Source organism: Carcharhinus amblyrhynchos, chromosome 14 (genome assembly GCF_965287045.1).
Source record: "Carcharhinus amblyrhynchos chromosome 14, sCarAmb.v2.hapA, whole genome shotgun sequence".
NCBI lineage: Eukaryota > Metazoa > Chordata > Chondrichthyes > Carcharhiniformes > Carcharhinidae > Carcharhinus > Carcharhinus amblyrhynchos.
In genome coordinates this window covers 34,200,203-34,212,370 of record NC_137337.1, presented here as the reverse complement: position 1 = coordinate 34,212,370, position 12,168 = coordinate 34,200,203, and the positions used below count along the sequence as shown (strand labels likewise).

The 12,168-nt window shown below is 42.6% G+C and overlaps 1 protein-coding gene across 6 annotated transcripts in view; it reads right to left on the bottom strand.

Annotated features, from left to right (window-relative positions):
- cep170ba (centrosomal protein 170Ba) overlaps nt 1-12,168 on the bottom strand; it is a 91,207-nt gene that overhangs the window by 44,220 nt on the left and 34,819 nt on the right. For all 6 annotated transcript variants that reach the window (XM_080202621.1, XM_080202620.1, XM_080202624.1 and 3 more), the window contains exon 8: nt 3,821-4,303. In XM_080202621.1, the coding sequence (XP_080058747.1) occupies nt 3,821-4,303 (483 nt within the window). The remainder of the gene's footprint in view (nt 1-3,820; nt 4,304-12,168) is intronic.

Below are 12,168 nucleotides of genomic sequence, written 5' to 3'. Positions count from 1 at the left end.
ACAACAGCCCACAAACACTTCCATTTAAGTGACTTTTGATGCCTTTTCTTAAAAAAAGTTCCTTCACCACAACAGCCTTCAGCCACAAAACTGACCACTTCTCCAGGTCTGAGATTCTATCGATTGTTCTCACTCGAGGTTGAACGTGACCATGTGCCCAGAATCTCAGACACCACTTACCATTAATCCATCATTTTTATTTTAATTTCCGTTAAAATTAATTTGTAAATTATCAAATTATCCAGTCAATCTATCTGCCCTTGGTACACAAGGCTAGCAGGCAATTGTAGTCACACAGGAGCATTCTACGCTATTGCAATGAACAGTCAATAGAAGTCAAGCAAAAGATAAAATCAGTCGGCTGCAGAATGGTTCATTGTCTGGCAATTCCTCCCCTCTTCATATTCCTGAAGAATGTTCTATTCCAGTCATTAATCGATGATGGGTGTATCAGGGATGTACTTCTGAGGCTGGATAAGGCTCAGGTCAGATTCCATTTGGAGTATTCTGAGCAGTTTTGGGCCTCATATGTAAGGAAGGATGTGCTGACCTTGGAAAGGGTCCAGAGGAGGTTCAGAAGAATGATCCCTGTAATGAAAAGCTTGCCGTATGAGGGAATGGTTGAAAATTCTGCGTCTATACTTGTTGGAGTTGAGGAGGATGAGAGGGGATCTTACTGAAACTTTCAGGATACTGTGATACCTGGATTGACAGGATGTTTCCACTCGTAGGAAAACTAAAACCAGAGGGCACAACCTCAGGCTAAAGGGATGATCCTTTAAAACAGATGAGGAGGAATTTCTTCAGCCAGGGAGAGCGCTGAATCTGCGGAACTCTTCGCCGCAGAAGGCTGTGGAGGTCAGGTCATTGAATGTCTTTAAGACAGAGATAGATAAGTTCTTGATTAATAAGGGGATCAGGAGTTATGGGGAAAGGCAGGAGATTGGGAATGAGAAAAATATCAGCCATGATTGAATAACGGAGCAGACTCGACAGACCAGATTTGTCAGACTAAATGGCCTAATTCTGCTCTTATATCTTTTGGTCTATTTTGTGCCCTATATGGTAGCAGTTTAAAAGTAGACCAATTTAATTAGGATTCAGAGCTGGCTATGAAAAGCTCTGTTAAATCCAAATAATGCTTCTGTCCTTGTACCATATTAGACAAGAGTGACCAATGACTAAATGACAATCAATAAACAATTACAATGTTTTAAATCAGGAATTTGTTATCAGGAGATCCAACTGGCTGAACAGAACTTACATTAAATACAACTTTCGACTTGAAATAGCTTTCTCTATGGGACAAGCGTATTTATCACACTTCTGTGATGAATCTGATCACTCAAAAGCATTGATCTTACAGAGCCAACTTTATTGGGAATGCATAATTCAGCTAAAATAACTAAATATACTCCAAAAAAACTTGACTAAACAAGGGGAAAAGGTAGGAAAGATTTCTGAAGACAAAGTCAAACTGACAAATAAAAATGCTACTTGTTTCATATTTGGTGCTGGGTTTCTGTTGCAATTCTTGGACATTTAAATTAAATACTGAGCAAGAACAACTATCAATCGTATGGACAGCAGAGACTATCTGAATCCCTAATCCCAGATAGTCACTAGTTACCTTATTTAACATGCTATAAGAACAGGCTTAGTAACATTTGGCCTCAACTGTAGCTTTTTTGCAGAGTGAGAAATTGTGCACCTGCTCTGCTGCAGAACATCCACATAAGTGCTATTTTCTTGTCGAGCCACTTTCTTCGTGTGTTTTAATTTAAGAATAGCCACTAATACCTGACAAACTAACTTTGGACTAACAAATCCACTACCACTAAACAACAACATTAGGAAAATGTGTTAGACTTTGTATCTTTTTAAAACTAATTTGATAAATTTCTCTTCTAAAAATAGCAGTTGCATTTCTGCAGGCATGTAAAATTGCCAGCTCCAATACACCCCTCCCTGATGAGCTCAATGCATTCTATGCCTGTTTTGAGCAAGAGGTCAGCAAAAGCATGCCCTCCACCCTGGATGAACCTGTATCTGCAGTCACTATTGCAGATGTCAGAGCAGCTTAAATCAAAGGTAAACCCACGAAAAGCGACTGACCCGGATGGGGTACCCAGACGAGCACTCAGATCCTGTCTGGATCAGCTCGCAGGGTTATTCGCAAACATCTTCAACCTCTCTTTACAACAATCTGAGATCCCTATCTGTTTTAAGATGATGACCATCATCCTGATAGCTAAGAAAAACCAAGCAGCGTGCCCTAATGATGATCGTCCAGTGGCTTTGACATCCATCATCATGAAGTGCTTCAAAGGGCTAATCATGACACGAATGAGTTCCAGCCTCCCGAACTACCTGGATTCGCTACAGTTTGCCTAGTGCTGCAACAAGTCCATAGCGGACGCCATCTCCTGGCCCTGTACTCATCCCTGGAACGCTGAGATAACAAAGACACCTATTTGTTGACAACAGCTCAGCCTTCAACACCATTATTCCCATGAAACTCATCTCCAAAAACTGTGGCCTTGGCACCTCCCTCTGCGACTGGATCCTGAACTTCCTAACTCACAGACCACAATCAGTAAGGATAGGCAACAACACATCCTCCACGATCATCCTCAACTCTGGTGCCCCACAAGGCTGTGTTCTCAGTCCCTTACTATACTCGTTATATATCCATGACTGGGTGGCCAAATTCCCCTCCAGTTTGATTTTTAAGTTTGCTGACAACACCACTGTAGTGGGTCAGATCTCAAACAATGATGAGACGGGGTAGAGAGGAATGAAAGAGAGAATCTGGTGTGGTGACAATAATCTTTCCCTCAGTGTCAACAAATCAAAGGAGATTGTCATAGAATTCAGGAAGCGTCGAGAAGCACATGCCCCTGTCTACGTCAGCGGGGACGAAGTAGAAAAGGGTCGAGATCTTCAAGTTTTTAGGTGCCCAGATCACCAATCTGTCTTGATCCCTCATGCCGACACTATAGTTAAGAAAGCCCGCTAACACCTCTACTTATTCAGAAAACTAAGGAAATTTGGCATGTCAGCTACAACTCTCATCAACTTCTACAGATGTACCATAGAAAGCATTCTTTCTGATTGCATCACAGCTTGGTATGGCTCCTGCTCTGCCCAAGACCGCAAGAACCTACAGAAGATGATGAACGTAGCTCAATCCATCACGTAAACCAACCTCCCATCCATTGGCTCTATCTATACTTCCCACTGCCTCAGTATAATTAAGGATCCCACACACCCCAGACATTCTCTCTTCCACCTTTTTCTGTCAGGAAAAAGATACAAAAGTCTGAGGTCACTTACCAACTGACTTAAGAACAGCTTCTTCCCTGCTGTCAGACTTTTGAATGGACCTACCTTGCGTTAAGTTGATCTTTCTTTACAACCTAGCTATGACTGTAACACTGCATTCTGCACACACTCCTTTCCTTCTCTATGAACAGTTTGCTTTGTCTGTGTTGTGTGCAAGAAATAATACTTTTCACTGTATGCTAATACATGTGACAATAATAAATCAAAATTCTACAGGGATTCTGCAGGGTTTGCAGAAAAATTGGACAGCGTGAACAGCCATTTGTGCAACTTCTCTGCAGATTCTGCCAAGTTTCTATCAAAGTTACCACAGACAACTAAGGAGGACACCTGTGCTCGGAGTGGTCATTGAGTAGCCCACTTTCAGTTAAAAAAAATTATGAATTATTATAAAAACTGAATTCCAGTTGGTATTTGAAAACAAGACAAATGGAATTTTAATCTCCAAAGAGGGTCAACATAAGAAATACAATACCTTTAAGAGTCTTTATGTGAATCTGGTGATCACTCTTGGTGCTGTATACATCCCTTTGGGCTTGCCTTTTTAACATCAGGCTCGGATCGTTCTGAACCAGCCAGTCAACAACTTTATTCTCTGCTGATAGTACATCCCCTTGTACGGGTAATTTTTCTACCTGCTGAGCTTTCCGCTGTCTCAAGGGAAATTTGGTCACATGATCCTTTATCTTAATTTTGCCTGGGGTGCAGTCATCAAATTCAATAGTAAAAGAAGCATGACTCTGAACTCGAGGGGACTGTATTATATCTGTATCCTTTGTTGGAATTTCATGAACCTCGCAGTCTGGAGGCTTGGACGGCTGTTGAAATTCTTTCGTTGGAATTTCAAAGTAGCTGGGCTCTCTTCGAAACGAATAGACAGATTTTTCCCCAAAGTCTTTATAATCTGAAATGTTTCCATTAATTTCCTGGTCACTTCTTGGTACATCTTTGGAATTATCTGAGTAGAATAAATGCAACAAAATTAATTTCCTGAACAAGGATTTTTAATCAAGGTTTCCCATCTCTCACCCCTACCGTGTTCCTATTTTCTGGATTTTAACTCCTCCAGTCTCTTTGATAAAAACTTATAAATACTACTGCTGAATACCCTCATGAAATGGATCAATACAGAGACACAACAGATACATTACAACTTGGTGCACCACCAGTTTCTCAAGTAAAGTGAATCCAAAATTAAAAAGAATACCACTTACATTAATAATGTCAAAATACTTTGCAGGGGGGCAAGAGAAAAGAATGGCAGTGTGACAAATTTCCCATAATAATACAGGCACAAGTTAATTTAACACCATTTGTGTTCTTTAAATCTAACCCTCCAACAAGTTTCCAGTACTTTGTTTCACTTTTTAAATGGCCTTATTAATCCCCATCACTACACTTAGTGATGTTGATTAGAACTTTTTACTATCCCAAAATGTAAAACATCACACTTAACTATTTTAAAATGTAGATAAATCTAAAGATTGAGGCACATATTATGAAAATTCATCTGATTATTGACATTAATACCACCAAACATACATTCAGAAGTATACAACACAGAATTTACCTTTGGAAAGATGAAGCAAACACTTCTAAGATTGGTAATCTTACTATTTCATGTAAATTTTCCAAAATAGACAAAACATTTTTAACTCGTGCCTGTATTATTATTGGAAATCTGTCACACTGCCACTTTTCAAGTACTTGAAAAGCATTTCTAACATTTAGGAACTTCCTTTTGTAAAATGATTTTATTTCAAATACATGCTTAACAATTTCACTAATATGCCTTATTGGTCAGACCTGTATGGATAACGTGGCAGGGCTATCAAATGTCAAGCTCCAAAGCAAAATTTATTTCTTTTTGTAATTAGTGACCTAGAACATTTTGATACCCCTCAGCAAGGAAGCGGATTTTAATAACAAGAAAGCAAAATGCTGGAGATGCTGGAATAGAAACAAGAAATGCTGGAAATACTCAACAGGTTGGGCAGCATCTGTGGAAACAGAGAAACATTTTGAGTCAACAATGACTCTTCTGAAGAAGTCATATTCGTCTCGAAACATGAATCCGGTTTCTCACTCACCAGATCTGCTGGTTGTTTCTGGTATTTTATTTTCATAAGCAGTTTTTAATAACAATAATGTAGAAAATAATTGTCCTTTGATGTTACAGCAATAAAACAGGCAAGGAAAATTCCAAAATAAAGTTTTCTACAGTAAAGTTAATCTTTGGCTTATAGCCTCTTTTTATTTTAAATAAAACCCACAAATCACTCCTTGCCCTAAAAACATTTAAATAACATAAAACCACACCATTGCAAGCAAAAACAGTTCTGCAATAAATTAAGAAAAGCCAAATGGAAATAAACTTTCCAAACATTTGCACAGATTAATTTGTGAAATTAGAATAGTTATTTTTGAATCCTAATTGATTTGTCATTCAAAAATAATTTCTGGTAGATTTGCTTCAAAACAAAAAGTGTGTTCCCATTGTAAATTATGGCCCGATCTTTCCAGTCATTCACTGCTGTTGCAGGAACTCACTATCCTCATTTTGGCACGCAGTCAAATCTCATTGCAGGAGGACCGGAGAATTTCACTGGTGTGAACGGCTGAAAATTTCAGCCTATATGTGGTGGTAGTAAAATATCTTAGAATCCTACAGTGCAGGAGGCGGCTGTTCGGCTCATCGAGTCAGCACCAACCACAATCCCACCCAGGCCCTACTTCTATAACCCCACGTATTTACCTTAAGCTATTCCCCCGACACTAAGGGGCAATTTGGCATGGCCAATCCACCTAACCTGCACACCTTTGGGAAGAAACCAAAGTACCTAGAGGAAACGCACGCAGACACAGGGAGAATGTGCAAACTCCAAACAATGACCCAAGTTGAGAATTGAACCCGGGTCCCTGGCACTGTGAGGCAGCAGTGCTAACCACTGTGCCGCCTTGAATTTACACTGAACCAAATAATGAAACTTGCACATGGAAGTTGAAATGTGAATGACTGGTATTAAATTGACTAGTGATGATAAGTAAACATTTCAATGGGTTAATCAGCCTTTCAGGTCAACTGTAACATCAAAGGACAATTATTTTCTACATTATTGTTATTAAAAACTGCTTATGAAAATAAAATACCAGAAACAACCAGCAGATCTGGTGAGTGAGAAACCGGATTCATGTTTCGAGTCGAATATGACTTCTTCAGAAGAGTCATTGTTGACTCAAAATGTTTCTCTGTTTCCACAGATGCTGCCCGACCTGTTGAGTATTTCCAGCATTTCTTGTTTCTATTCCAGCATCTCCAGCATTTTGCTTTCTTGTTATTAAAATCCGCTTCCTTGCTGAGGGGTATCAAAATGTTCTAGGTCACTAATTAAAAAAAGAAATAAATTTTGCTTTGGAGCTTGACATTTGATAGCCCTGCCATGTTATCCATACAGGTCTGACCAATAAGGCATATTAGTGAAATTGTTAAGCATGTATTTGAAATAAAATCATTTTACAAAAGGAAGTTCCTAAATGTTAGAAATGCTTTTCAAGTACTTGAAAAGTGGCAGTGTGACAGATTTCCAATAATAATACAGGCACGAGTTGAAAATGTTTTGTCTATTTTGGAAAATTTACATGAAATAGTAAGATTACCAATCTTAGAAGTGTTTGCTTCTAAGCAAACACAGGCTCCACGACAGCGGGAGCAATAACCTATTAGGCAATCCAGAATTGAGATTGACATTTCCATGCAGACCAGAAGGTCTAATTAATTTTGATAGATTAGAAAAAATTGTACAAAGTCAAGTAAGTTAAGATAATGTCTATCACTGGAAAAGTAAATAGGAACCTTCCACATAGGTAATCTTTATTTGTTCATTCTTCAGCTACTTAGACCAAAGGAGGATACAAGAACACAGCAATGGCAGAAAGCAGAGGGGAGCAGGAAGAGCAGGAGGAGCAGCGCTGTGTAAAAGTCATAATAAGAAGTCTCACAACACCAGGTTTATTTGGTAGCACAAGCCACTAGCTTTCAGAGTGCTGCCCCTTCATCAGGTGAGTGGGAGTTCTGTTCACAAAAGGGCATATAAAAGACAAACTCGATTTACAAAATAATGGTTGGAAATTGAGTCTTTATACGGAATCAAGTCTTAAAAGGTACAATGAGTGGAGAGAGGGTTAAGCACAGGTTAAAAGAGATGTGTATTGTCTCCAGCCAGTTAGTGAGATTTTGCAAGCCCAGGCAAGTTGTGGGAGTTACATATAATATGACATGAATCCAAGATCCTGGTTGAGGCCATCCTCATGCGCAGAACTTGGCTATCAGTCTCTGCTCAGCGACTTTGTGCTGTCATGTGTCGTGAAGGCCACCTTGGAGAACGCTTACCCGAAGATCAGAGGCCAAACGCCCATGACTGCTGAAGTGTTCGCCAACAGGAAGAGAACACTCTTGCCTGCTAATTGTCGAGTAGTATTCATTCATCCATTGTCGTAGCTTCTGCAGTCTCCCCAATGTACCATGCCTTGGGACATCCTTTCCTGCAGCGAGCTTATCAGGTAGACAATGTTGGCCGAGTTGCAAGGGTATGTACTGTGGATCGTGTTCTCAAGTGAGATGATGGCAGCCGTGTCAATGATCTGACACGTCTTGCAGAGGTTGCTGTGGCAGGGTTGTGTGGTGTCATGAACACTGTTCTCCTGAAGGCTCAGTAGTCTGCTGCTGACAATGGTTGTTTGAAGGAAAGAAGTGGGATGGCCTTGACGAGATGTTTATCTTCATCAATGACACGTTGAAGGCTCCAGAAAAGATGTCATAGCTTCTCTGCTCTGGGAAAGTACTGGACCATGAAGGGTACTCTGTCCACCATGTCCCATGTCTGTCTTCTGAGGAGGTCGCTGCGGTTTTTTTGCTGTGGTGCGTCAGAACTGTCGATCGATGATTTGAGTGTCATATGAGGGCATCTTTCAGTGTCTGGAGGCGTCTGTTGTGATCCTCCTGATCTGAGCAGATCCTGTGTATACGGACGGCTTGTCCGTAGGGGGTGGAAGCTGGAGAAGGAGCATTGTGACGTTATCCGTGGGCTTGCAGTACAGTGAAGTGCTGGGGTGACCGTCCTTGATGGAGATGCAACCGATTCCGGAGAGTAGTCATAAGAACATAAGAAATAGGAGCAGGAGTAGGCCATCTAGCCCTTTGAGCCGGCCCTGCCATTCAATAAGATCATGGCTGATCTGAAGTGGATCAGTTCCACTTACCCGCCTGCTCCCCATAACCCGTAATCCCCTTATTGATCAGAAATCTATCTACCCATGACTTAAACATATTCAACGAGGTAGCCTCCACCACTTCAATGGGCAGAGCATTCCAGAGATTCACCACCCTCAGAGAAGAAGTTCCCCCTCAACTCTGTTCTAAACTGCCCTGCCGGCTCCCCCCTCCAATATTTTGAGGCTGTGCCCTCTACTTCTGGTTTCCTTTCTAAGTGGAAAGGATCTCTCTACCTCTACCCTATCTAGCCCTTCCTTATCTTGTAAGTCTCTATAAGATCCCCCCTCAGCCTTCTAAATGCCAACGAGTGCAGGCCCAGTCTATTTAATCTCTCCTCATAAGCTAACCCCTCATCTCCGGTATCAGTCTGGTGAACCTTCTCTGTACTCCCTCCAAGGCCAATATATCCTTTTGCAAATAAGGGGACTAAAACTGCACACAGTACTCCAGTTGCAGCCTCACCAGTGCCTTGTACAGTTGCAGCAAGACCTCCCTGCTTTTATATTCTATCCCCCTCGCTATAAAGGCCAACATTCCATTCACCTTCTTGATCACCTGCTGCTGAGTTTTTGCGATTCGTGCACAAGGACCCCCAGGTCCCTCTGCACAGTCCATAGTGAGTCTGATGGTGGGATGGAACAGTTGAACCAGGAGTACTCCTCATCACAATGGATGTCTCGGCACTCTGCACCAGCATCCCTCACGACAATGGTATTGCTGCAACTGCGTCAATACTCAATGCCGATAACCGCCAATCTCCAGATGCAATTTTACAACTCATCCGCTTCATCCTGGACCACAACGTCTTCACCTTCGACAACCAGTCTTCATCCAGACACACTGAACAGCCACGAGTACTAAATTCACACTTCAATATGCCAACATCTTCATGCACAGGTTTGAACAAGACCGCTTCAATGCGCAGGACCTTCAACCGATGCTATACATTAGATACATCAATGACATTTTCTTCCTTTGGACTCATGGTGAACAATCACTGAAACAACTATGATTACATCAACAAGTTCCATCCCACTATCAGACTCACTATGGAATACTCTCCGAAATCGGTTGCATTCTTGGACACAAGCATCTCCATCAAGGACAGTTACCTCAGCACTTCACTGTACCGCAAGCCTCTGGATAACCTCGCAACGCTCCACTTCTCCAGCTTCCACCCTAAACATGTTAAAGAAGCCATTCCCTACAGACAAACCGTCTGTATACACAGAGGCCTCCAGACGCTGAAAGATGCCCTCATAAGAGCAGGATATGGCACTCATCGATCGACAGTTCCAACGTGCCACAGCAAAAAAACGCACCAAACTCTTCAGAAGACAAACAGGGACATGGCGGACAGAGTACCCTTCGTGGTTCAGTACTTCCCCGAAGCGGAGAAGCTATGACATCTTCTCCAGAGCCTTCAACATGTCATTGATGAAGACGAACACCTCGCCAAGGACATCCCCACTTTTTGCCTTCAAACAACCACACAACCTCAAACAAACCACTGTCTGCAGCAAACTCCTCAGCCTTCAGGAGAACAGTGACCACGACACCACACAACCCTGCCACAGCAACCTCGGCAAGACATGCCGAATCATCGGCACAGATAACATCACCTCACATAAGAACACCATCCACCAGGTACTCAGTACATACGTTTGCAACTCGGCCAAAATTGTCAACCTGATACATAAGAACATAAGAAATAGGAGCAGGAGTAGGCCATCTAGCCCTTCGAGCCTGCCCCGCCATTCAATAAGATCATGGCTGATCTGTCGTGGCTCAGTTCCACTTTCCCGCCCTCTCCCCATAACCCTCAATCCCTTCTCTTATCAAAAACCCATCAACCCGCTTCTTAAAAATATTTAGCGAGGCAGCCTCCACCACTTCAACGGGCAGAGAATTCCAGAGATTCACCACCCTTTGAGTGAAGAAGTTCCTCCTCAACTCCGTTCTAAACCGCCTCCCCTTTATCTTGAGGCTGTGCCCCCTAGTCCTACTGTCTTTTTTGAGCGGGAAGAGTCTCTCCACCTCTATCCTATCCATCCCATTCATCATCTTATACGTCTCAATGAGATCTCCCCTCATTCTTCTAAACTCTAACGAGTACAAGCCTAGTTTATTCAGCCTCTCCTCATAGCTCAATCCCCTCAACTCCGGTATCAGCCTAGTAAACCTCCTCTGCACTCCCTCCAGGGCCAAAATATCCTTGCGCAGGTGCGGCGCCCAAAACTGCACACAGTACTCCAGCTGCGGCCTCACCAATGCCCTATACAGCTGCAGCAAGACCTCCCTACTTTTATATTCAATCCCCCTCGCTATGAAGGCCAGCATCCCATTCGCCTTCCTGACCACCTGCTGCACCTGCAAGCTGGGTTTTTGGAAAGGATACCCTGAGGCATGGTACATTGGGGAGACCATGCAGGTGCTACGGCAACAGATGAATGAACACCGCTCGACAATCACCAGGCAAAAGTGTTCTCTTCCTGTTGGGGGAACACTTCAGCAGTCGTGGGCATTCGGCCTCTGATCCTTGAGTAAGCATTCTTCAAGGCAGCCTTCACGACACACGACAAGAGTTGCTGAGCAGAGACTGATAGCCAAGTTCCACACACGAGACTGGTCTCAATCGGGATCTTGGGTTCACGTCACACTACCTGTAACCCCACAACTTGCTTGGGCTTGCAAAATCTCACTAACTGTCCTGGCTGGAGACAATACACATCTCTTTAACCTGTGCTTAATCCTCTCTCCACTCACATTGTTTGTACCTTTAAGACTTGATTAGCTGTAAAGACTCACAATCCAACCATTATTTTGTAAATTGAATTTGCGTCTCCAAATGCCCTGTTTGTGAACTGAGCTCCCACTCATCTGAAGAAGGGGCAGCCCTCCAAAAGCTAATGGCTTGTGCTACCAAATAAACCTGTTGGGCTTTAACCCGGTGTAGCGAGACTTCTTACTGCGTTTACCCCAGTCCAACGCTGACATCTCCACATAAAAGTCATAATAACAGCTGTGAAAGGAATGCTCATGTGTTGCAGTTAAATTTATGCAATAATGTTTGGTAAATGTTGAGAATCACCTTTAGCCTTGGTGGCCACATAGAATCTAAACATCCAAATAGTTTGCATTCATGTGAGTTTGGATCAGAATATATAAGACCATAAGAAATAGGAGCAGGAGTAGGCCATCTAGCCCTTCGAGCCTGCCCCGCCATTCAATAAGATCATGGCTGATCTGTCGCTGCTCAGTTCCACTTTCCCGCCCTCTCCCCATAACCCTTAATCCCCTCTCTTATCAAAAACCCATCAACCCGCGTCTTAAAAACATTTAGCGAGGCAGCCTCCACCACTTCAACGGGCAGAGAATTCCAGAGATTCACCACCCTTTGAGTGAAGAAGTTCCTCCTCAACTCCGTTCTAAACCGCCCCCCCCCCTCCTTTATCTTGAGGCTGTGCCCCCTAGTCCTACTGTCTTTTTTGAGCGGGAAGAGTCTCTCCACCTCTATCCTATCCATCCCATTCATCATCTTATATGTCTCA